The sequence below is a fragment of the Amblyomma maculatum genome, chromosome 10, assembly GCF_055883805.1.
Source record: "Amblyomma maculatum isolate TAMU_Amacu chromosome 10, ASM5588380v1, whole genome shotgun sequence".
NCBI classification, from domain to species: Eukaryota; Metazoa; Arthropoda; class Arachnida; order Ixodida; family Ixodidae; genus Amblyomma; species Amblyomma maculatum.
Window position 1 is genome coordinate 96,825,656 of NC_139353.1, and position 26,638 is coordinate 96,852,293.

General features: G+C 44.9%; 1 protein-coding gene across 1 annotated transcript; it reads right to left on the reverse strand.

Moving 5' to 3' along the window:
- LOC146177067 (uncharacterized) lies at positions 1–25,349 on the reverse strand. The gene is made up of 4 exons (XM_084581085.1): positions 25,238–25,349; positions 12,297–12,406; positions 6,665–6,885; positions 1–304 (listed from the first exon to the last, which is right to left on the reverse strand). The coding sequence occupies exons 1-4, from the start codon at positions 25,347–25,349 to the stop codon at positions 175–177; spliced, it is 573 nt and encodes a 190-aa protein (XP_084437211.1). The 3' UTR covers positions 1–174.
- Positions 25,350–26,638: the final 1,289 nt, after the last annotated feature.

The window sequence follows — 26,638 nt, forward strand, 5'->3', positions numbered from 1 at the left end:
TGCGCCCGCCTGAGAATATTTGGGCAATAATTGACGGAAGCATTAATACACATGAGTGCCGTATTGGAATGGGACCTCTAATAAAGCGTTCTCGTGAGAGTCGTCACTTGCAAAGAAATTGCAGTGCGGTAGATCTAAATTCCAATGCGGGCTGGTGCTGTCGTACACGCGACGTTATTCCCCGCTCAATTCATCCGTCGAGTGGCAGCTCTCGGGGGCGTGGCTGTCCGTCGACCTTATTGGCACGCTCAGCTCCACCGCGGTATTGTCCCGAAGCCACCGGCGCAGGGGAACGTAAAAGGTCCTGCGAAGATACAAGTGAAAGCGCAAAACTGAAATTATCAGCATAGATGTAGTCTTGCACACACCATTGCATAAGGAAGAGCACTGTATCATATCTTGAGGCCCGGACAGCCTCACTGAAGCGCAGTCTTGAGGGCATGACGCGAAATCGGTATTGGTTGTCTGGCAGCAGTGCACGGATCTCCTTGAGTATCCTTTGTTGCCTGCCTCCGTTTTCTTACTCGCTTTATCAAAAATGCTTGAATAATTTATTTATGTTCTCACACATTCTGAGTAGCATACAGCACCAAGAAAAAGCAATGAGTGAAAAAACCACGCAATATAGATAGGCCGCTTTAACCAAGGTACACTAACATGCTTGCCTGGCATAGGGCTACCGGAAAATATAACTAGGAATCTAAGAGTCCGGGGCCGGCTTGCACGATAAAGTCCGAGCTAAGTCCAGACTTAAATGGTGTCTTTAGAAAGACCAAGCTTATTTAAGACGGCTCGTGTTCCGAACGTCGAACGCTTCGGGTTCATGTTCACCAGAGCGGCTTCTGAGAACGGCCTCAGCAACCACTTGGGGCATTTTTTCTCGTAACACAATCTTAAGCCGCAAAAAGCAATGGAACGGATTTTACACAACGCGAGATTGACGGAATAGGTACATCTTACAGCAGGGACAGTGCCAGCGCATCCCTGTATTTCCCTAATTTCACTACTTAGACACCTGGCGTCCTTGTGTCTTAACCAAGACAGCACTAGAGTCGTAATCATAACAAGCGACTTATTCAAGTCAGGACTGAAGCCCAGTCTTGACTCCAGTCTTAAGCGCCCATGCTAGTGGCCTATTCTTTAGACTCCAGTTAAGTCTAGACTTAGCTAAGACAGTCTTAAGATTGGTTTGTGCAAGCGGGCCCAGGTTTTGATTGCCAGCTCGCCCTCCGTAAAGCTCCTGCCAACCTGCACATGTAGTTCAGGTCTCGTGACGTCACTATGCCCAGCAATTAATCAGTTCCTGACCATGCCACCTGCCAGAGGTGTATCCTTTATTTTGTCCGTCAAAAAGTCGATAGTTGGCGCCGCGATGGCAAGAATTCTGCGGGACGGGGTTTTTAACTTTATAGTGTTATGCATGGGGGGGGGGGGGGGGTGTTACGCTACTACTATTTATGAAAATGTATGTGAAAGAAGGATTCGGTGTTCTTACATCCATTTTGCTAAAGTGTTTTTGCAGTAACGGTGAATATTTTCCAAATGTGTTTCGCGCAAGATGCACGCTCAATATTATTGGCCAACTGCCTCATGCGGATAGAAGAAACACAAAATGGTGCCTCTGTATTCATCAGAAAAACGACAAAGGCTTTCTTTGTTCCATTGCAAACAAAACATCACTTCACACCGCAAGTAGAATCGAGGTTTGCGTTAGCCTCAAAAGAAAAGGTAAGCACCGCAAGAGACATCAAAGTTTTTTAGTGCAACATTTCTGAAACACAAAGCGCAATAGACGATAGCCAAGCAAGTAGACGGCAACAGCGCTATGAACTGCTTTATGTATTAAAGCAACACGTATATGTAGAAGTTTTACATATTGCATATGTACATATTGCATGAGGAAATATGTACAAATGCTTGTACATATACATGTTGCGTTCTAAATCAAGCAGTTGATAGTCAGCACTGTTCCCGTCTACTCGCTTGTCCTTAATTCGTCGGGTTCGCTGTGTGTTTTGCGCTGTGTGCGCTGTGTGTTTTATAGCACGTCTTATAGCTACAGTCGCATTCTACAATCATTGAAAATGAAAACCCATGTTCTTCAGTTCCTTCTCGCACGAAAGGTTCAGTCTATTAATGTTAATAAGCCCTTGAATTTCAACCGCTGCGCTGTCTTATTTAGGTATAAAGTATAGTGAGACAATCATACCGTACTCAAAGCTCTTTCGTATATTTCAACGCATAGCACACTCCCCTTATAACATGACTATATGCCTATATGGTCACTCTGCCTAATTACTGTTTGAGTTCTCTTACGTGCACTCCCATCTCTAGGTACAGGAGTGGTTGTGGTATTTACTTCAATCGAAATGAAGCCGCAGAGGCCGGAGTAAAATTCTGCATATTACGTGTAGTAGTTGAATACCTTATATACTCAGTCATCCTGCACGATGGTGAAAAGTAAATTATTTTCTGGGCATCGAAGTAGGCATTATAATTTATCAGCGGCCACATTTTCGTAACTTGCACTAAGATTTGAGGGAAAAAATGCCTCAGTTCGAGATGGAAATATTACTTGCACTAATAGTGAAGATGGCATTAGATGCAGTATGATAGCGAAGCAGATTGTCTCTTATCAAGATGAGCTGAAAATGGCGGCTGTAGGCATAATAAGCCGCGCTTTGAAAAGTACGTGGTCACGCTCATCCTGCAGCACTGAAATCGAACCTGCAGACATTGATCCTGTAGCTACAAAAGGAAAAGGTTTGACGGACAGCACGGGGTGGGAAAGTGAGACGACGCAAGGAAGACAGTAGGGAAGTAAGCATTGTTAACATCTGGGTATCAGCCTACTTTCGAGCGAAAGACTACTAGTTCTTTAGTTGCTTCGCTACTGTTGCACGTCGTTTTTCTTTATTATGCGGCAAAATATATCCAGGCGTAAACATTTGTTATATTTGGGACGATAACGATTACAAGAAAAAAATTGTGCGTACTACAGTGAACACTAAAACTCCGCTTTTAAGGAGATGACACGATAGCGTAGGCTAATGAAATATTTAAATACCCGCTCTAACGAAGCCGTATGAACGTGCCTGCGTGACCTCGATGCAACGAGTATGCAATGGTTCTGGCAGGCTGATTCTGATATCACCCTCCCATATGAAAGGAGAGCTGAGTTGGCAGCTTCTACCAGACATAGCGAACGCGATGGTTAGATGGCATCCTCGAGGCACTGCAGATGAAGTTATGTGATGTTAGGAAGATAGTGAGAGACCGGAAAGCGTGGCGTGACATGGGCCATAGGGTCACGAAGAGTCGGACACGACTGAACGACTGAACTGAACTGAACTGAACCAGACATAATATCAGGCGACCCTATAAGTCCAGTTAAAGCCCGGCCATGCTAGCTGGCAGCCTTTGCCTGCCATCGCCATGCTCGTGATTTTCCGCTCACCACTATAATGTCGGCGGATGGCCGCAGACGCCTGCGTTTAGATGAACGGAGCCTTTATGGTATCGCATTAAAGGGCGACACTAGTCAAAGCCGCCAACAATCGTTAAAAAAAAGCTTAGTGGGTGAGATGAATGTACGTACAGCTATCCCGTTTTCAGAAATTAGGCTGCCGATCAAATATTATGACGCTATATTTTCATTTAAATCAATTATTACTGGTTTCTATGGATACCGGACTCTTCTTCAACACCTCTCTATTTTGCGTGCTCATTTTTTGCTTTAAAGCGGCAAATGCCTATAGGGCGCAGCTTTCGTGTCTTGGACTAGGATTAAAATTTAGTGTTTCTTAAAGATAATCGCTTTACATTTTTTTTTCTCCGGTCTATTTATCTACGGCAATAGTTACCGACGCCTCAATGTTTGGTAAGTAGCAAATACATCGTAAAACAACGGCTATAGAGTGCTGTCGACGAACAAATTCTTGCGAGCACGGTTTTCTCTGACAGACACTTTGAAAATCGATCGATGCATTTTGTGCTCTCTCTTGTGCTCTTGTCATGACCTGTACTTGGGTTTCGAGGTTTGCGCTGAGCAGCAAGTCCTCCCATGGGCCCGGGTAGGAAGCCTCTGGAGAGATTTTGGGGCCGGATCTCCCGGGCAGTCCCAGAAGATATGATCGATGATGGCTCTGCCACTATACCTTCTGCACTCCAGTTTGTACCACTCCGGGTACACCTGACTTAGGATGAAAGGATTTGGGGTGATTTGTTTTGGATTTGCCTCCAAAGAATCTCCCGTTCTTACTTAGGTCTTTGTGCGGAGGTGGGAGAGGGAGCCTCTCAAGCCTATAATATTGGGTAGTAGTTCCTCCAACGTCCCTCCTCCGTGTGAGCGCTCGTTCCCAGCTCGGTCGACAGATTCTCGAGCTATGCGGTGTGCTGTTTCGTTTCCTGAGTTAGTGAGCTGTAATCCAAAAAGTTTCCTTGTTTTTTCTTTCTTTTGGTTGGTTTTGAGAATATCTGCGCCGATTGGTGATATTCTACTTTTATCGATGTTGTAAATGGCTGATTCAGAATCTCTAACTATTATTTCGGCTGTAGGACTAGTTACCGCCACGGCGATTGCAGTTTCTTTGGCTGTCTCTGAGGATTTAATTTGCACGGTCGCATCGGAGACACTGTCGCATTGTTGTCCCTCCTCGGTCACCGCGGCTATCGCGCGCGCTCTGTTGTTAGGTGTGGGATAAGCAGCCACGTCTACGTCGACTACGTTCGTACGGCTTTCGGGTCGCTTGGCGAGGGTCAGCGCTCCAGCTTTACGTGTGCCCTCATGGAAGATTGAATGCATGTTTTTCTTTAGTCGTTTCACCCTTATCTTCTTTCTCGAGTCATGAGGGATTTTGCGAGTGGCCTTGTTTGGTGGGATTGCGATTCCCTACACCTTGTGACGGATTGTGATGGCCGCGTTTCTGCGTATGAGTCTAAGGTTTTGGGCTCATTTGTACACATTGCCTACTCTGTGCCATTGCCAAGAAAAGGCGAAATGAAAAGGCGGTCAATACGTGCAATCGCGTGTATACCCTTGATGAGAAGATTAAAAGTCCAAATTGTTTTCGCATATTTTGCGCAGCAAGAACACTTCTCTGCCTACAGGCCAAACATCGCAACGGCCACAGAAAGCTAAAATACTGAAATTTGCGGAGATCGATAAATGCAGTACAAGGGGGCACAGTCCCTGACATGACACTAACTGGCATTGTTACAGTGCGCTCTAGCATCAGTGATGTTGAATAAATTTTGGTTTGGTCTGATTTGATGGTGTGGCAATGACTGCCCCTCGTTTGGTGTACCTATAAATACGCAGTCGCTTTACAAAAAGGAGAACTTGGTTTGTATGCACCAGAGTCACAAAGAACAATAGCATGGCAGAGTGTGGTTTCGGAAGATGTGGCTTGTGTGGCCATGAGGTGAAGTTGGCGGTGTGGAGCGAGTGCAGCCGTGAGGCTAGGTCTTGGCTACGATATTACTGTGGGTTATTTTACCCATTCTCTAAGTCAGGCCCTGCGCACAAATGAAACCCGCTTCGCCATGTGCGCCACAGCGCCTTTGAATAAAGGAATCGGGTTCAGCGCTCAAGCAAATGCCCTTAGTGTTTCTGTTCTACACTAGGGTTGCTAGTGATGGGGAGGGGGGGGGGGGGGACAGGAGGGGAGAATAGGGAACAGCTTTGAGAACCTGCTACATTGCTGGAGTTTCAAAGAAAGTGTGAAACGTAGTTTTGCCACTGCCCACCTGCTGCTTGCCACGTACGCGCAATCTATAACGTCTGAAAACAAGTCTTCAGCACTGCAAAGGCCTACGACAGGCAACACATCCATTCTGAAATTAAATTTGTGTTAAATTGGTTTACAGGAAACGCGCAGTATCCGCCACGCTTTCCTCTGTGGAAATATGAAACGCGCTGTGGCTTAAGGGTAGGAAGGAAGGCGAGAGCGAATATGGAAAGAGAAAAGGTTTTGTCATAGTGAATGTCTACGGCGTTCTTTCGACTGCCTGGAGATATTTAACGTGAAGTTAGATCGCACAGCGCACGGACGCCTCTCTTTTTCGCCCCCATCGAAACGCAGCCGAAGCCGGTAGGGTTCGAACACGGGTACTTCGGCACAGCTGTCGGATATATTAGCACTGCGCCACCGCGGCGGGGCGCAACACGTCCACACCAAAGAGTTTTTCGGTGTGCAGCACAATTTGACCTGAATTTTCCAGAGTCTACGAAAGCAAAGTATTCTACAAATAATTTTTACACAGTTAGTTTCTTGATACTGTATTAGGCAATGACCTTTTCAGATGAACACTCAAGATTTCAAACAATAGTTCTTTTACACCACTAGTGAAGAATAGAACAAAAGATATCATAGCAATATGACCACCCTTTATTATTAATTTTGATGCTTATATTTAGCACTAGTTCAGCTGTCCAGCTACTACTGAATGTATCTGGTTGCTGTTACAAAAAGTGCTCCTATAACACGTGACACAAATTATAAAGCACCTATATTGGCGAGAAAGGGATGTTTGGTTGGTTTGTAGAGTTTAACGTCCCAGAGCGAAGCAGGCTATGAAAAGGAGAGATAGCGAGGCATCCGCGCTGCACTCGGAGAAATGTAGCTAATGGCAACGACCTACGCGCTCCTCGACCAACGCTCACCACAGGTCAAAGAAGAGTAAGGAGATCCAGAACACTGCGCATGTTCCGCAGCAGAGGGCGGTGACCATGCCGATAACTAGGGGAGCCCGAATAACCATTTCTGCGGCCTTGAGAACGGCAATGACGATGATGACGGTGTCGCACAGGTATTGGGTCAGCATCGACAGCAGCTGGAATACGTCTCGTCGGTTGTCCTCGGACATCAGCCACTGCACCACGGGCTGGAATGCAATCAGGCCGCGCAGTTTAGTTGTATACTCGCGGCAAGTTCGACGGCAACATTCAGACAACCACACCTGGCGCGATTGCCCCTGAGGGTATGTCTAGCGCAACTGCAGCGATAAGAGGTGAATACCTTCATGTCTGAGGGGAAAGCTGCACCTAGTTACAGCATTGATGTGGAAGCGTGTTACTCAGATAAGTAGACTCAAGCGCCATTTTCAAGTAGTTGTATTTTTCATCTCGCTAAACGAGGACTGAGATGGTATGCCAGTACTTCAATAGCTAAACGAGGGTTCCGGTCCTGGCAGTCTTCATGCCACAGATAGCACAGCTCGCTCCCGATGTTTGCGGCTGAGATCTAGCCGCCGTGCTCGAAATCTTACAGGACGTTCTGCTTCTGGTTCAATGGGAGAGTGCGACACTGCTGATCACTTTACGTGTCAGGTGACCCACAAATAAACACTCAAAAAAGCACAGGATTGCATGGCCTCTGATGGTAAGTTGGTAGAACATCGTAAATGTGGGTGTTGCGGGTTGGAACCGAAAAACGACATGTAGTATGTACGTTCTAATTATATTTTAGCAAATATTCTCATCATCACAATCTATTCAAATGAAGAGAAGCATTACTCAATGCTTTTTTCATCAAAATGATGGCTTCCTTCAAGCGTATATCATAATAAGCTCGTTCCCTAAACTTGTCTACTGCGTGTACACTAACGCCATTTTCCCCGTATACGTTCTCAAATGAATGGTAGGACGTGTAAACCAACAAATAGATAAATAACTACTACACACTTTTATTCGTTACTTCGCCATTCATAAAATATTTCTTTATGACATTTCACAATGAATCTACGAGGGACGCAAAATGATTTCAAAAGCAACATCTTCGGTTTCTTAAATGGCCCTGAAACGATACGATATTCTAAAGTGGCGGTAAGTTGTTTAAAAGTTTTGCGCGAAACCTTTAATATAAATAACATTTAAAAAGTACCTCTGGCCGCCACTTGCGGATGATAAGGGTGGCACCTCACCGCGTGCTCTCTTCCCCCTGACGTCATCGGGGATTGCTGGGAGTGTCCAATGACTGTGCGCTCCCGAGTATCATGGGAGTGACGTGGCGTAGTTCAGCGCCGTTTTGTGGAGGCGTGCGATGAGATTTCGGAGGAGAGGAGTAGCAATGCTTAAAAATGTTTGGTTGAGGAGGGGACTGACAGGATACCTATGCCCGCGCCTGCTTTCTAGTTTTAGTAGATACCTTTCAATGGACGCTTTAGGTCTGTCATCTAATTGATTTGCGCAGCACTTACGTATTTTAGTTGCCAAAAGTAGATATTTAACAGCTTGAAGCTCGTATGCGTGAAGCTTGCGGAGCTCTATAGTCCTATGCTTGTTTTAGAGGCCGAACAACATACGTGAACACTTTAAATAGAATGGCAGACCCCCGGCCGGCTATTGACAATAGATATAAAAGATTTGATGATGTTCGTTGACTGCCACCATGGAGCACCTCCTTAATGTTTCTGCTGAAAGGACGGGCGCGGTGTTCGCAGCGGATTCCCAATTTAAATTTGGCGGCGAAGTAGACGCTTTTCGGTTTGTGCAAGGCCGGTACCTTTAAAATCGTCCCTTGACTTGTTTTCTGGGCCATGTCACCCGCTTCACGTCATGAACCTAGTACTCCAGAAAGTGCGCTCTGCACGTTCTGGAGTACTACTTTCTGAGTTTTGTCCTCACTTTTATTCGCCTCGACAGTGGTGTTACTAGTCCAGTAGCAGTGATGTTTTTCAAGAAGCGTATAAAGTTAGGTCGGTCAAAAACCGACGCCGAACACTAGTTTTATCTTCGCTGTTGCCGGGAATATTTTGCGAAGCGTTCGGAACGTGGCATGAAAAACGGAGGCCTGTAGTCATAGAAGAAGGAAAGCCTTGGAAAGGTCCTCGTAGTCCAAGCTGCAACACAAAATGTCTAGTGGAAGTCACGTGCTTCTGCAAGGGCTCCTGGGACTTCTCGGCATAGCTTTGTCTCACGCGTCGTCTTCATCAGCCATGTCGACGGTCGTGTTGATAAAGCGGCCGGATAGAGTTGAGAATTCACATATTTATGCAATCCTTACATTTCGCGGATGACCCAAGGTTCTGGAGGCCTGCAATAAGCATTGGTGTTCCCTATTAAAGGTGCATTTGATAGTGTTAGTCACAAGGCGATTTTAAATGGTCTGGCAGACACGAATCGTGGAACCAGAATCTACAAGTACGTTAAGAACTTTCTGAGTAACCGGCCGGCCGAAATCAAGATTGGTAATATAGAAACAGAGACCTCCCCGCCCAACAAAGGGACACCTCAAGGAGTAGTCGTTTAGCCGACGCTGTTCAACGTGGCAATGATTGGCCTGGCCAGGCGCCTCGAGAAGGTGGAGGGCATACAGCACGCTATGTATGCTGATGACGTCACCATCTGGACGACCACAGGATCACTCGGGGAGAAGGAAGCGAAATTGCAAGAAGCAGCATCTGTCATCGAAGAATATCTAAAGCAGAGGGGCTTGGAGTGCTCATCAAGAAAATCAGAATTGATCAGATTCTGGCGAGGGAAGGGCAACCGCTCTGTTCCCACAGATCAATGCCACAAGCTCGAGATCCGTCTGCAAGGGGAGACAGTACCCGAAAAGACAACCGTGAGGATCCTGTGGATGTGGCTCCAATCGAATCAAAGGTGTCAACACACACTTAACTTGCTCAAGACCTCGACCCAGCAGGTCGCCCGAATGATAGCACGGGTGACCAGCAAAAAGATGGGGATGAAGGAGCCCGACACACTCAAACTTGTCCGGAGCCTCGTTATTAGCAGAGTAGCGTATGCTCTACCCTACTTCAATATGACCAAAGGAGAGGAAGACAGAGCGGACGCCATCATCAAAATGGCGATCACGTCCGCACTCAAGCTCCCCAAGAACACCCCAAACCACAAGCTAGCAGCTCTGGGTCTACACAATACAATACAAGAATTAGCAGAAGCCCAAATAAAGTCAAAGTTAAACAGACTTCTACAAACGAGGACGGGAAGACAGGTGTTGGAAAGACTGGGATATAGCTCACACCTACAGGCTTATAACAAGAAAGAGAGCTATCACGGGAAGTCAGAAATTGGTGCCGAGTTCGGACCATACCAAGAAACATGGACCCCCGCCTACACCCGGGAAGGAGACAGGCAAGGGCAGAGTATTATGAAAAAACAATCGGCCAACAAGACATGTCAAGGTTCCCCGACGCAACCTTATACGAAACCCACGCAAAGAGGGCGATAGCCACGGTCACAGACTGCGAAGGCCGGGAGGTAGTTAGCCCTTCGATCCAAAACTGTACTGTCACGGAGGCATAGGAAGTGGCTATCGCACTGGCCATTAGGCAAGGAAGAGAAACGGGAGAGAGTCTGACGATACTGTCGGACTCTCAATCCGCGTGCAGAAATTTTCAACGGGGTAAATTATCTAAGGTAGCGCACCAAATCCTTACTTCCACAAGCGAGCCAACAAATCAATACACTCAAACACTAGTGTGGATTCCGGGGCATGCAGGGATCACGGGGAATTTGTACGCAGACAGGGTAGCCCGAGGACATGCAACCTACCGTGAGCCCAGCAGTCTCGCGGCAGAGGACCTGATTCCGCTTGACCCTGACTACACCACAATAATACAACACTACAGAGGCTTGCGGAAAGTCAAGTCAAATCAAGTCAAGTCATCTTTATTTCAACATATCCGGAGCCGCATAAAAAGCTCAGCAACGAGGAGGCCATAGATCTGAGGCGGCTACAGACGGGCGCCTTCATTAATTTACACATATTACACATGATTCATCCCACGACATTAAGAGACGAGTGCCCGTGGTGCGGGAGGACCCCTACCTTGTACCACATAGCATGGGAATGAAGCTCACATCAACTACAAAAAGAATTGAAAACCCAAATGAAAGACACTGGGAGGCTTTGCTGGCCAGCTCTGACCCGGAGGCTCAGCTCTATCTGGTCACAAGAGCTCTCAAACTGGCGAAAGCCAGTGGTGCCCTGGACTGGGGGCGCCAACCGCTCGTCAGCTTTGGCTGAAGAGGCGAAGAAAAAGATCCCCGAGCAGTCCCTGCCACGTGCTTAGTTCATGAGCATGTAGTCGTGGGTGGGCGTTGAACCTAAGACAGCTGGCGGCGTCCAGACAGAACGCGAGATTGTCTGCTCGTTGATATCTTCGTGCCGTTAATGCCACTTGTGTAAAACATGCTAATGGTTCTGAAAACAAGAAAAAACTACTGGAAATCTTCAGACGCGTCAGCAAGTGTGCATAATGAGCCCTGATGTCGAGCTTCAAGAAATGGCAAGTAAAGACAAGACATCTAGTTAATTCTTTCCTTGCTCCACGCCTGAAATTGGTAAGTGCTAGGCAATTTATAGGAATTACAATGGCCGATTGGTGCTTTATACTACGGCCCGGTTCGATTGTATAATTGTCGGCAGGCAAAATAAATATTCACTCAATAAATAAAAAGATTTAAAGCAAAAAGTTTTAAAGCAAACTTAAGTAAACAGTTTGAAAAATATCAATAGAACTGAAAAGGGCTAATCCATTCCATAGTATCTCGCTGTAGTTAAAATGGTCACAAATATTCGCGCCGCATTCCACGAAAACAAAAAAACAATTGATTAGTGGGCTTGCAGTACGCCGTACTAAAAGCGCCGAGTTATTGTGTCGTAGTGCGTCGCAGTTCGAAAACGTGAAGCAAATGAGCGGCTGCTATCGTGTCTGTTCATAAAGCAAAGCTTAATCGTTCTCTTAATCTTTTTTATGTATATCCTCTACAAAGAGCACAGAACAAGTGTAGCTCCTGTGTGCAGTAATTTCAGGTTGCTAAAAGACTTATCTATTACCTGGTTGTTCTCCGTAAACACGTACGTTCAGCATAAGCGTCAGCGATGCTGAAAAACCTTCAAGCATCCACGGACTGCAGTGTGAGGCGTGCGCGCACAACTGCAAACAATCCCCCTTAAAAGGCGTTTCTTGTACAAAGAGGGAATGGATGGCAGCATGTGAAACAGCCGCCTGTCGGTAGAGTGCCGTGCGTATTAAACACATGACTATTTGGACGGATGTGCTCTCAAGGACTTTATATAATGTACGCGTGAAGACAGTTGGCCTTTTCACGCTGCCCTAGGTACAAAATGACCACATGTCACCGGATATTCTAGGTACGTTAAAAATGATTCTTTTAATGCCGACAGAAAAACTGAAGTATCAAATTTCTTTACTGTATTTCGTACAAGCAAGAACAGGATGACTAAACATACCGTTTGGCCTCCCGTATGTTCGTTCAGATTGTTCGCTCAAGGAAAACAAGGATTTTTCTGTCGCCGGTGTACCTTTGTCTTGACCTTGTACTCGTACTTGTAGTTGCAGAGGAGGCAACGGGTGAGGCCATTCTGCAGAATCCGCTTCTCCAAGCATGACTTGTGCGAGGTAGATCTAGTACCTGCAAAAATATTTTTGCAGGTATGAGGGTCAACGAAGCATCAGACGAGTTAGCTCGAGGGTAAGTCGACGAAGCATTCAGCACCACGGGAACCATTTACACTGTTATCCCCACTTACTCGGACATAGTCCTTCACAACAGAAGCCAGCGGAAACACTACCCTGCCCCACAAGGCTAACCCAAGAGCATGCAGTAGACTGTCGCAGATTACAATCCGGTACTTATCAACACTTGCACAAATCACACAATATTTTCTCTACTCATCATTTAGACGAATGGACGTGGAGTCACGGTAAACCGACACTAGAGGACGTCATATTGAACAGTCCTAAGATATACTTGGCCCCCATCATAGACAACAAGGCCGTGATGCAGGAGGAGCACTTTCTGGCCGGCGAGGGTGAGAAAGCGCAAAGTTTTCTATTACACCGGGAAAGAATGGAAGCCGTGAAGTGCGGCATCCTGGAGCGATGATCGACATCCTTGAACGGAGATCGGCATCCTGGATCGAAGATTGAGGATTCAGTTGGCAAATTCCTAACCTCCTGAACCTCTATACTGACCTGATTGATCTCATGAAAACCTGTTCCTCACTGCCTGCTTTCCGAAAACAGGCAAAGATGTTCTTCTTTAGTCATTTTCTCGAGTGAATGCCGCGTGAACGAGTTTAAACCAGCTGGTGTGTGTAAGCAATTTAATGTTAGCATATTATACGTTATTTGGAAGATAGGTTCTTCTGGAATGTCTTACTTTTCGCTCTGCCAAGTTAACGTATCCATTTTAATTATTTTTTAAACAAAGGTGTTTTTTTATCAAGTAAATCTATCTGTAGCTATTCTTTGTTTTGTCACTAAGGTGTTTTTTTTTCTCTATGTATACATTGCAATATAGAATTTCTTGCTGTGTTCTTGCTGTGTTCCAAACCCTGTATGAATGCAGGGCGGTCTAGGGCCCAGTCAGGTGACCACGCGTGTAACCTTTAGCCATAGAGTTCCTTACACTAACTAGAGGGAAAGCTGAGGGCGCTGCACTTCAGCCACCATGGGCGCGCTAAGAATCATGGGCCGGTGTGCTACTTGTTGCGGGACAGTCGGTTTTTCTCGAGTACGTGGAGTGGCGCTACTGCAATGTTTTTTTTTTCGTTATCATCATCATCTGAAGGTGCGTACATAGACCGCGAAAGCCATAGTAGCGAAGGCGCAAAAGCAGACGTCGCCAATAAATGGTTTCTGTTTCCCGAAATGCCACTAAAAACTTCCTTAAGTGATGGCACAACGATAAATATTTTCATAACATTTTTTTATTTCAAAGTTTGCCTATTAAGTGCGAAATATTGGTATTTGTGCTGCTCAAAACTAAGCCAATAGGAGAAAGAGCCATCGCTTATATTGGATAAATATCACACAAACATGCTGTTTCTCTCTCTCTTTGTAATTTACAGTCACAATATTCAATCTTAGGACATTATTTACGGTAGAACAACGTTTATCTTTGCATTAGTTTTGGCCAAAAGTTGTAGTTCTGCACTCGGTAGCTCACCGGCCCATGATGCTTTGAGCGCCCATGGTGGCTGAACTGGCCGTCTGGAAACTCCATGTAAACGCCCATAGACGGCAGCACAGCTTTCCCTCTAGGTAAGAGTAAGAAACTCTATGCCTTTAGCCCTCTTCACCCAGACAATTCTGTCTAAATCAAAATAAACTCAAACTCAAACCACGGCGTACAAGTCACCAGAGCGGTCACGAACACCTCAAATATGTAGAAAACAGTTTTTTCCATCCATCCCTGCGCGGAGATCGGCGATATGTATCGGTACCGAAGGAAGTTTGTAAGATGTGTGAGGAAGAAGAAGCCGGTGTGCAATGTAGAAGAAACGAAGCAACAGAAGCAGATCTGAGCTCCTTGAGTGCCATGCACACGTAAGAAGAAGCGGCCAGCCAGTATACCGCACGCCGCTAGGCAGGCAGCTGAAGGTAAAACTGCCGCGTACGCGAAACGAGCAATAGTAAGCCCAGTGAAGATTTCGCTTCAGGAATGTGTCGCCACCTGGAATCGAACCACTATACTTGCGATACTCAGCCGACAGCGCGAATCACACAGCCGTGCCGGGCTCTTGAGAAACCAATCGTAATTCGCCTCGTGTAGTGTGAGGGCAATAGTATGAATCATGATAAATCTGCAATTAGTGATAATGATGGCAGTAGCGATGACAATGACGGTGCACCTGAATGATGATACTAGCGATATTGATGATGATAATGATGATGACAATAAGTATAACAATGAGCATGCAGTAAGTGTACACTGTACTGTAATATGGCTTTAGCGATTTCCGCTCTTAAGCTGACTTAAGCGCAGTCCTTAAATTTTTTTCAACCTTAACTACCAAACGTTCGTGGTCCAATGTGTCAATAATCAAAGGAAATGATGTAGGTTAGGCATGGCTTGCGCGGAAATTCTGTTTAGCGTGTTTATGCGTAGGTGTAGCCAAAAAGGTTATAAAAAAGTGCAGGAGCTGTGTCCAAAACGTGGAGCCGACGTCAGCCATCCTGAGTAGGGCAGAAATGGCGCAGTGCCAGATTTTCGCTCCATATCAAATGTCGCAATGTGGCGTACGTGTTCAATCGTTTTGCACTTGTTCGAAAATTTTCATCCTCTTGTATTGCATAGAAAAAAATCAGTTGGTCACATATTCCCTTCAAAGTGATAATTTGCTTTTTTTAGCCCTAATTATAGATCGCTAAGGAATTAACACTTTTGGGAATAATCTGATTACAATCAGATGTTTCGCGAACGGCTTTGCCTGGTTGCGTCTCACAGCAACGAAGCCTGGAAATAAGTAATGAAGTACGCAATTATATTTATTTTACCTCTATCTCAAATTTATTTTTGAAGCCTCAAATTATTGATTTATATATTACGGGAATATTTTGCTGACTGCTGGGGCTACTGTTAAAAGGAAAAATATATTCGAGCTTCTAAATTAATCAACTCAAACACGTATAATTTATATTATTATAATGTGTACTCTTCACGGTTTTCTCACCTTTATTTCCAGGTTATTATGGCGAAGTGTTACTGTTAGCAATTTTTCACTAGAACTTATAAGGTGGGAAAAACCCTGAAAATTCTAAGGTTCGTCTGAAATTGAGTTAATTCCATCCTAAAAACTGTAGAGGGAAAATTGGTTATCAATAAGATGCAATGACATGTCTGGCATTTTTATAGATTTAGCAAGACACTCATTTTGGAAAAATAGTTTGCCGAACGGAAATCACCCGATAATTTACCAGCAAAAAGGAATAACGCAAGCCAAAAGTAATTTGTTAAAGAGAAACTAAACGTTTCTCCAATTCCATCAAATCCGATCCGTTTACTATCGCTGCCATCTGGGGAACCAACCACGTAATGATGTTTGTAATCATAAAATTGGCTGTGCACAAGGAAACAGTTATGTAGGCGATTGATTAATTTATAATGACATAAGCCAATCGGGCTGAGTAGGACTCTGAGGGGTTGTATTTATAGGCTTCCAAAGCACCGTCGAGCGGCGCTGCTGCTCCTGACAGGGAGCGCCATCTCTGACAGAAAAATAAAAACTGGGGATATGCGCGGCCGCACCACCTAGGCATTCCGTGCAAGTTTTCTCCTTTCGCTCGCTCGCTTCCGCGCACGTGCAGACGTCTCGCGCTGCTTGGTCGCGCGGACACGAAAGCACACACTGGACACCGCCGGCTCAGCTCGCTGCCTTCACGGCGTGCGCCGTGCGCTTTCTCTTGCACGAGCGCGCGCCCCCGCAGGCGCACCGCGACATGCCACCTGCATTCCGTCTTGATTGGGCAACCTGACGCATATTTTCATGAAGGATACTTAATTATAGGCGGGAAACTTTTTATTCACGTCTGCACTGTAGACCAGACAACAGACGGGGATGTGTAAATATTGATTGTGAATGCGTCCCACGTTAGCAAAAACGTAAGAAGTGCATCTCGAGGTAAGTCTGCTATGTAATTAAATTGTCGTGTACAATATGTTTAAAAACTGCTAAAGTATCATCAGTACTGTGAAATAAAGTGGCCCGCTCGTTGACCATCGTTTGCGCCTGTAGCATGCGATCTATATACGGATTTGTTTTATTATTACGACGTTACCAAAGGAAATCTTGCAGTAGAAGAATAAGTATATAGTCAGAAGGAGGTTTGTCTTCAAAGGCAAGAAAACTAGCAATCTCATAAGCACATGCGTGCTCCGTGCGCTGCACGCGACATAACCGGCTCACTGGCTCGGAAGGCAGATGAAATCCAAGCTTGTACTACATAGTGTTTTATTTCGGTTCTTAATAAATGGTTGTGGCTTCATTTATGATAATATCTGGTTTGCACTCACGAACCCTGTGACGCGAATGGGGTGCTCCGTGCGAGTAATCTCAGTCGAGGCGTAGCTATAGGATCTCTTTTGTAGTGCACTTCCGACATATCTTTGTTATCAGTAATAATAATAATAATAAGAAGAAGAAGAAGAAGAAGAATGGTTCACTTATTGACCAATTTGCGAAAATATGTAAAAGCGTCTCAGCAAGGCATGTTTTCCAACGCCGCCCCCACCCCCGAAAAAAAAAAAGGCCTCGTTCCTAGATATTTTCTTGGTCAATCTAAACATGAAAAGGCAGCTGTAGACACTTAGGGCCCATTCACACATCAGTCTCGATCGCGGACGTCGCATCTGTTGATTTGGTTGCTTTCAGAGCACTCAAATAGCAGGAAGAGAGCACAGAAAATCGGCAAAACTAAACACGCGCGGAGCGAAGAGCAGGATAATCTTCCATCCTCTTCACTTTTTAAGCATGGTGTTAAACCACTGTACTTTTTTTATGCCTCTCCAAGCCGTCTTTGTCAACTGCCAACATTTCTGAGTTTACGAAGAAAGGGAAAATTGGCTCTTTTCGTTTCCACAAAGAACGCGAGACTTGTCAGAACGCTGTCATGCGGTTGGAAAACAGGTCTTGCGGACAGGCTTCCAAATGAATCTGCAATGTTTCACACGTGAGCCTCTTCTTTTGGTACTTCGTCTACTATTGTGGTTTCCCATGACACAAAGCTACTTAGTACATCCGTTTCGCATCAGCAGAAGCGTTTTTGTATCGCCAAATAACCGCCAGGCGCAACGCGATCGCTGCGCGTGCACAGGAAGCTAGCGGAGCGTCTGCTCCGGCGAAGCCCCATCGTTTCACATTTCGCCACCACGCCAGGAATGCGGCGCTGCCGTCGCGCGGCGAAACTTTAGCTTGGGTTCTCTATACAAGATGGGTAGAGCAGTAAAGCTAGATGCACTAGTGTATCAAAAAAGGTTGGATGCTGCAGTCAGATCACCTGCGTTCTCTTTACGACACTGTCGTGCAGATTGTAAATTAAATTGCAAACATATGCCTAAAATCGGCGGTAATGCAGAAAACAAACTTCTCTTGTATTACAGCTTAAAATTTTATGTTGTCATCAAACGATAGAGTGCAATGCGAGAATACGTATGCATCCTAAAATAGCGCATATTATGCGGTGTTTTCACTAATTTCAGAGCCAATATAAATCTGCATTACGCTCGCTGTGATACAGGCCGCCTAATGAAGCTGCCTCTATCAGTCTGATGTTCGGGTTAATTACAGCAGTACGTGTTTATTTTTGTGAAGTATTGAAGGCTATCGGGGGGGGGGGGGGGTTGCTATAGCTTTCTTTGTAAAAATATTGAATTTAATTGTTATGCCTCTTTGTTGCCTGCATTGTTATTTCTCATGGTTTGAATTACTTTTATTTTGGAAATTTACGCGACCAATCGCTTCTACATCTTTAGAGAGTGGATCAAAGAATCTGAAGGAACTCAGCTTGCAGTGAATATTATTTTCTACTTTACGCCTGGACTATGTATATTTTATTCTTTTGAGCAAGTTTGTAAATCCAGCCTGCAGTAGGTTTGAGAAAGGTAATTTCCTGAAATCATGCGCCCGGTCCCAATCGACGACAATGCATACTCATGCCACTAAAAAGAAAAAAAAAGAAGCCTGCATAACTCGGCAGAATCGATGAAGGAAAGAAGCCAACAGTCGGCGAGGCCAAGGAAAGCATTGGGGATGGTACTTTATGCCTTTTTTAATGTTTACTTGAATAAGTACAGAAATTAGTAATGTAATCTGTTTAGGGGAAAGAAAATAAACACAAAGTAGAAGAAAAAACAACGTGCCGATGGTGGGAACCGAACCCACGACCTCCGAATATCGCGTCCGGTGCTCTTCCAACTGAGCTACATCGGCCGCTGTCCCCCCTGCTACTTGCTTGGGTATTTATGTTGTCTGTATACGAACCTTGAGAGTGTTCACCAGCGCCACCCTCAACCATAGCGGCGGACGTGGAACGTCCTTTCTTACAGCCAGCGTCACGTAGAACGTGATCAAGAGCGAGGGCGAAAGCTGTGCTAGAACCCTCTTACGCTACCTATGGCTTCAAGACTGCCAGAACTGAGCCCCCGTAAGCTACAAGCAGATCAATTAAGGGGAAATGAGGGTGCTCGTTATAACACATGAAGGAAAGAAGCCAACAGTCGGCGATGCCAAGGAAAGCGTTGGGAATGGTACCTTATGCCTTTTTTAATGTTTACTTGGATAATTACAGAAATTAGTAATGTAATCTGTTTAGGGGAAAGAAAATAAACACAAAATAGAAGAAAAACAACGTGCCGATGGTGGAAACCGAACCCACGACCTCCAAATATCGCGTCCGGTGCTCCTCCAACTGAGCTACATCGGCCGCTGTCCCCCCTGCTACTTGCTTGGGTATTTATGTTGTCTGTATACGAACCATGAGAGTTTTCACCAGCGCCACCCTCAATCATAGCGGCGGACGTGGAACGTCCTTTCTTACCGCCAGCGTCACGTAGAACGTGATCAAGAGCGAGGGTGAAAGTTGTGCTAGAACCCTCTTACGCTACCTATGGCTTCAAGACTGCCAGAACCCAGCCCCAGTAAGCTACAAGCAGATCAATTAAGGGGAAATGAGGGTGCTCGTTATAATACATGAAGGAAAGAAGCCATCAGTCGGCGTGGCCAAGGAAAGCGTTGGGGATGGTACTTTATGCCTTCTTTTTAATGTTTACTTGGATAACTACAGAAATTAGTAATGTAATCTGCTTAGGTTAAAGAAAATAAACACAAAGTAGAAGAAAAACAACGTGCCGATGGTGGGAACCGTACCCACGACCTCCGAATATCGCGTCCGGTGCTCTTCCAACTGAGCTACATCGGCCGCTGTCCCCCCTGCTGCTTGCTTCGGTATTTATGTTGTCTGTATACGAAAATTGAGAGTGTTCACCAACGCCACCCTCCACCATAGCGGCGGACGTGGAACGTCCTTTCTTACAGCCAGCGTCACGTAGAACGTGATCAAGAGCGATGGCGAAAGCTGTGCTAGAACCCTCTTACGCTACCTATGGCTTCAAGACTGCCAGAACCGAGCCCCCGTAAGCTACAAGCAGATCAATTAAGGGGAAATGAGGGTGCTCGTTATAATACATGAAGGAAAGAAGCCAACAGTCGGCGAGGCCAAGGAAAGCGTTGGGGATGGTACTTTATGCCTTTTTTTAATGTTTACTTGAATAATTACAGAAATTAGTAATGTATTCTGTTTAGGTTAAATAAAATAAACACAAAGTGGAAGAAAAAAACAACGTGCCGATTTTGGGAACCGAACCCACGACCTCCGAATATCGCGTTCGGTGCTCTTCCAACTGAGCTACATCGGCCGCTGTCCCCCCTGCTACTTGCTTGGGTATTTATGTTATCTGTATACGAACCTTGAGAGTGTTCACCAGCGCCACCCTCAACCAGAGCGGCGGACGTGGAACGTCCTTTCTTACCGCCAGCGTCACGTAGAACGTGCTTAAGAGCGAGGGCGAAAGCTGTGCTAGAACCCTCTTACGCTACCTATGGCTTCAAGACTGCCAGAACCGAGACCCCCGTAAGCTACAAGCAGATCAATTAAGGGGAAATGAGGGTGCTCGTTGTAATACATGAAGCAAAGAAGCCAACAGTCGGCGAGGCCAACGAAAGCGTTGGGGATGGTACTTTATGCCTAAGAGGGTTCTAGCGTAAGAGCGTAAAAGGGTTCTAGCACAGCTTTCGCCCTCGCTCTTGATCACGTTCTACGTGACGCTGGCGGTAAGAAAGGACGTTCCACGTCCGCCGCTATGGTTGAGGGTGGCGCTGGTGAACACTCTCAAGGTTCGTATACAGACAACATAAATAACCCAAACAAGTAGCAGGGGGGACAGCGGCCGATGTAGCTCAGTTGGAAGAGCACCGGACGCGATACTCGGAGGTCGTGGGTTCGGTTCCCACCATCGGGACGTTGTTTTTTCTTCTACTTTGTGTTTTTTTCTTTCCCCTAAACAGATTACATTACTAATTTCTGTAATTATCCAAGTAAACATTAAAAAAAAGGCTTAAAGTACCATCCCCAACGCTTTCCTTGGCCTCGCCGACTGTTGGCTTCTTTCCTTTATGTATTATAACGAGCACCCTCATTTCCCCTTAATTGATCGGCAGAATCGAGTTATACGAGAATCAGCTCTATTTTACATGGCTCTTCCATTGTCTAGCTTTTGGTTTTGGATTCTATGCGTCGAGGTCATTCCAAAGATATATGATTTGAACGTTTACTACAGACTGCAATTCTAATCTTAATTAGTAATCAGAATTTATGACTATACTGTAGTGCAATAACATTATTTCAGTGCAGCCGTACTCGATATAGCTACGTAACAATACATAGTCTGAAATTATAGCAAAGCTTCCAAATTTAGGCCAAATAACTAATTATCAGTAATTAATTAGGACGTGCAGTTAGTGTAGAGTAATTATACTCTGCATAAGCTATCGAAGGATATACACTTTGAAGCTATGGGATGATCGTAAATTTATTCACAAATAGCTCATTGACATTAAATCATTGGGATCTAGATTTGCGCATTAAAACAAGGCTTGACATTAGCTACCTAACGATATATTACTTGATCTCACATAAAGATCAAACTTGAATGGCAGCTAATTATGTTAGATACGAACGATTAATCTAGTGCTAATATATTCGACGTCAGCAACGCAACTACAGTATTTTGAGAAGCTGCCGGCTGGCAGGCCGCTTCTTGCCCCGCTTGAGATGGCAGCCGCACATGTCAACCGAGCCCATTGACCGGCATCAACTACCTCCACACCAGCAGTTGATGACCTCCTTGGATTCGTCAAGGTTTGCACACTTTTACGTTTTTAATTATGGGGCACCTTAACTTCGCTTTAAGAGGAGACGCGGTAGCACCTTAACACTACCTTTTCATGGCGAGATTTTCATATACATTTGTTTAATTTCGTTTTGGAAGAAAAGCACAGTATCCATCCCATCTTTCGGTAGACATCTACACTTATTTAGGTGAAGGGCATTCTGAATTTCGAACCCAGTGAGGCGAAATCGGAACTTGGTCTCCAAGTTGCAAAGCTTCGCTGTAAATATATTTCTGCGGTCTCAAAGGTAGCTTGCCCATCTCGCCAGCTAGAAGACCTGGTTAGAATTCTGCACCACCAAATTTAAGCCTTTTTTTAAAATTTATTTCCTTCCCCTTTATTCCAGGACCTTTCCCGAACACTTTCACGTCAGTCAGGGCATTCTTACCCGCTTCTAAATTTGTAAGGTGCACTTGACTTATTCCTTTCTTCGTAGTTTACCCAGTCGGAAGAAGGAAGTAGAAAATGTAGCCGTCAAATATCTTCAGCAGTGAACCACCATTGCCTCGAAACAAATTGCAATGAACCAATTTTATACCATGATGACTCTCTTTGTTTGCATTTAAATGCTACTTAAATGTATGTCCATTGCATGTGAAAAGGCTAACTGACTCTATGAATGGGCCTATAAGTGCTTGCTTCTTTTATGTGCATCATATGCCAGCAGGCACATTTTGTCACAACGCCTTGCCATTGATTTCGAAAGTGATGAAAACTTCTGACATCAGCAGCCCATATCTGCATGACTCCCGTAATTATTCCTCCAGTGGCCGTTAAGAAAAATTGGGATCACTTTTGACCATTGTGTTATTACGTAAGTTCGATTTATATTGTGGTCTAAAATGATGAACCAAATGCAAGAGGACTGCGAGGTAAGTTCTCGTGTAGCCGCGATGATTTTGATGGCAAACATTGCATCATAATTATATAATCCCTGCTTTAAATATATATGTTTTGCTCCTGTGAATAAGGCTTTGCAATGAGGCCGAAAGTCTCTTAGCTTATTTTTTAGTAAGCTTTTCTGTCCCCTTTATAACGAGAGAATTCAATTAGTTTGCAGAGGTTAACAGCATGCCGCAAATTTCAAGCCTTTGAATTTTCAGTTGCTTTTATCAGCTTTCTATAGTAAAAGGTAAATTTGCGGGCAGTACCAACTAGAGCTCCAAACGTGTATGCCCTAAATTTCGAAGCCTTGTAACAACAGAGTGTACATATCACGATAAGATGTGTTGACGTGAACTATATGAAGTTAGAAAATACGGAGCATTTCTCCAATGGAAAATGGCCATCTCACTTTTTCGGACCTTGTGGGGATGTATCGAGCGAACAGTGAGGCGTATGCCCACAGAATACGTGCAATAGGTGCGCTGTCTTGTTTTACTCGCTCGACTGACTACACGTATGCTATCGATTCAAGGTAGAGTGGCAGTGCTAGTGATGACAGAAAAATAAATTCTTTAAAGGTTCACGCTTTACTAGTCTACGTTGGCGCCGGGAGTCCGCAAAATGTTTGATCGGAAGTCGGTTCCCTCGTAATGGCATCACCAAGAAGCCTTTGTCGGCAGAAAGGTCCGCACGAACTGACACTTGGAAGTTAGGGCCTCCACCGGGAATCGAACCACTCTATGCCTCCGACCTCCAGCCGAGCGCGCTAAGCACTAAGCGCGAACCACTCTATGCCTCCGACCTCCAGCCGAGCGCGCTAAGCACTAAGCGCCAGGATCGTGAAAGGCATCGTAAATCCATAGCGTAAGCGCTGCTCCCGATCATGAATACTGTGGCGATGACGACGGTTGTTAGCGGTCGATGATGACAATAACCATGATGATGCGATATAATAGCGATAGTGATGACGATGATGATGATAATTGCTGGTTTAACTGTTAATGATGCCGGTGAGTGTTGTTGATAGTGATGGTAGTATAACGTGACGTCATAGGTTCGAGAGGAAAGAGAAAGGAGTTCGCATATACTCTTTTAAACGGACTTAAGCGCCATCTTGTATTTATTCTAAAATATTCACACTGGGTATCTTGATTAACTGCACCACTGTTGTGGACCCTGGACACAGCCCACAGCCTACACTCCATATAGCCTGATTCAATAACGGGCTAAGGCCTAGACGAGAACTGTAACCGATATCACCACAAAGATATAACCTGGTATGATATTGCTTGTAATCACCTTCAACCATAAACTCGCATTGAAATTAAAGTTAGAAAATGTAGTAAGCAACTGACTCGCCTCTCGGATGCCTAGACAATTGAGGGTAGAGAAATATATAGATAAATAACATCAGCTTCGTAATGGAAGTCGAGATGCAGAGAAAACGACAGTGGACACAGATAACACGAGTGCAATGTCGTTCCACCGCTTCTTCATCATTTGTGTTCATTCCTTCATGAGCCCAAATGAAGCACCGCAGCTAAGACCTTTGCTATTAGTAGCAGCAGTACTTGAATTTCTCAAACGCGATGCACTAGCCAGAAAAACGATTTTAAAGTCAAACAAATAATATATATCTGGCGGTCTGTGATTAGTCGTCGTGCATATAGACTCAGTGTGCGCTGCTTAGGGGTAACCGTACGTAAGTAGCTTGATTTCTAGTCAAGTCTCCCTTCACAGTCCTGCATACCTTTCTATAGTCGCTAAAAATGACCTGAAAGCATCTCTTTGAAATGGGCTTTTCATAGAATCCACAAAATGAAACCTGTTGGGACAATCACCTGTTTATAACAGCCAAGCAAGTATAAACCTATACAATGCATCAAAAAGCAAACTGAGAAGACAGCACTGAGGTTTGGCTGTTGCTACTGAAGTAACGAAATAAGCTGCAGTTAGAAGCACATTACGGCAACAATAGGAATAAAAATACCCGGCTGCAGGAGAAACAAAGAGATGTGGATACAAATTCCTTATGCGCTGTCATTTTCTTGTCATCAACATGAAAATCAACGGCTGCAGTATTCATAGTGCCCAATGTATTATACTGATTTCCTATTCCTATTTCATCTGTGTTGTAGGCGTTTAAGTTTGGGCTAGCTGTCTACGTAGAAAACGCCCTAAGAGAGGGAAAATAGCGCACGTGATAACTGAGGTAGAGAAATGTGAGAAAGCCTACACCTTTATCAAAAATAATTAATCTAAAATGTACATACTTTCTTCCTCAGAGTACTGATGCGCTATGCTTCTACATATTATTACCAGTGCACATTATCTTAGCTGATTCGACTATATTGCTCCCCTTTCAGCTGTGACAATTACATCACTTCATTCAATTCAAATAAATTTCTTCCTTCATAATGTATTTCGCTTTCTCAGCGATCAGCCTAGTAGTATGAATAGCTGCCAAAAGTAGGGACAAATTCCATTTTAGGTATCACAACCACGTATCCTATAGCATGCATCTTTCCTGCTGAAATCAGAGTAGGCCTCGCGATATGCGGAACAGCAGTGATGGCGAATTCTTTGATGTCGCAACAAACACGACTCGGAGCCATATAACGTCTTACCTTCGCAAGAACAGGGAGTCACCAGCGGCTCGGTGCGACCATCCCCCGCGCAGAAGCGGCACAGGGCGTCACCCGGGTCTTCAAGTGGAGCAGGGGCAATACCGGCCGCCATCTTCTTCTTTACTCTCTAGGCCCTACAGACAGCCACCGCCTTCTTCTTCGTCCTACTGCTGTCGGCAAGCAACGTGGTTTTGAAATTCTGCGAGGTCTGGTATCTATGTTAAGAGCTGATATGTATGCTGCTCAGTTTGGCAGGTAAACTACAGCTGTTGCAGTCCTTAATAAGGTTTAGTTTAAATTAGGGCTCCTATATGACACACCATTTTTCTCCAATTGAAATAGAAAACGAATTTAAATTTACTTAACATATGTCGCCAGCAGCCGTGTTCAAAGTATCTTTAGATTTTACTATTGTGTTTTCATAGACTCTTATAGAGAAGTGTATTCTAACATATCCTATGACGCACTGGTAAAGCGCTCATTGTCAAGACCTGGCTCACTTTCAGGCTATATATCTTGGCTGCGCGCAGCTGGTTTCCGAAGGATGCGAAAAGTAAGCCGCCCGTGTAGTACCATTTCACCGTCATTTCAGCCGTCAATAAATAAACCCAGGTGGTCAAACTTTCTGCACCCCTCCACTAAAGCGTGCCGCTTGCCTGAGTCGTTCTGGGGTATAGAGGTTTCTCGATGGCTCAAGTCCAGAGCTGCCAAAGTTGGCATGTTCGAGCTCGTCCTATTGGGAGGCTAGGTTTACTAGCAAAAGAAATTAGTAATGAAGAAATTAAGATTTATCAGTTTAGCCCGGCGACAATGTGCGAGAAATTACGTGAATCTCCAAATTTCGTTCAAGGCAAGAGTTGAAACGGTATTTATTAATTACACCGTGCTGAATCATTTGCATCAGTATACATGTAACAACACTAGCGCACTTGCTCACGAAAAGTGCGATTGAGCCAAAAGCAAAACACAACACAACAGCACTTTGCATCTATAATTTAGATTTCTTTTCAAGATAGAAGATCGAGAGGCGAGTACGCAGAAGAACAATATATAAGTCAGGAGACTGTTCAGAACCATCGATGGACAAGAATCATTACATTTTGCATATATTATGTATTCGCCCCTCCTACTTGGGCCTGCTGCAGGCCTGCAGTATGTTCTAAATAAATAAATAAAAAACAGCTTTCCCCATTCCGAAGGTCCGGCTTTCTTAGGGGTATGCGCTCGGAAAAACCTCCGCCTTCCCCTGCATCTTTTTGGGAGCAAGAACAGTTTCAAACACTTCGCCTTACAAAGGTGGCGTAGGTTAGAGTGTTCACACGTGGTATCAAAATCGGTTTCGCGCGCTCGAATCAGCTTTTCTCAAACCACGCAGATGATAACAGCCCCTGTGGTAAGTAA

Coding starts and splice junctions, on each gene's coding strand:
- LOC146177067 (XM_084581085.1), bottom strand. CDS start 25,349: ATGGCGGCCGGTATTGCCCCTGCTCCACTTGAAGACCCGGGTGACGCC. Junction 6,886..12,296: donor AGTACAAGGTCAAGACAAAG/GTACACCGGCGA, acceptor ATTGCATTCCAG/CCCGTGGTGCAGTGGCTGAT. Junction 305..6,664: donor TTACTCTTCTTTGACCTGTG/GTGAGCGTTGGT, acceptor GTATCTTCGCAG/GACCTTTTACGTTCCCCTGC.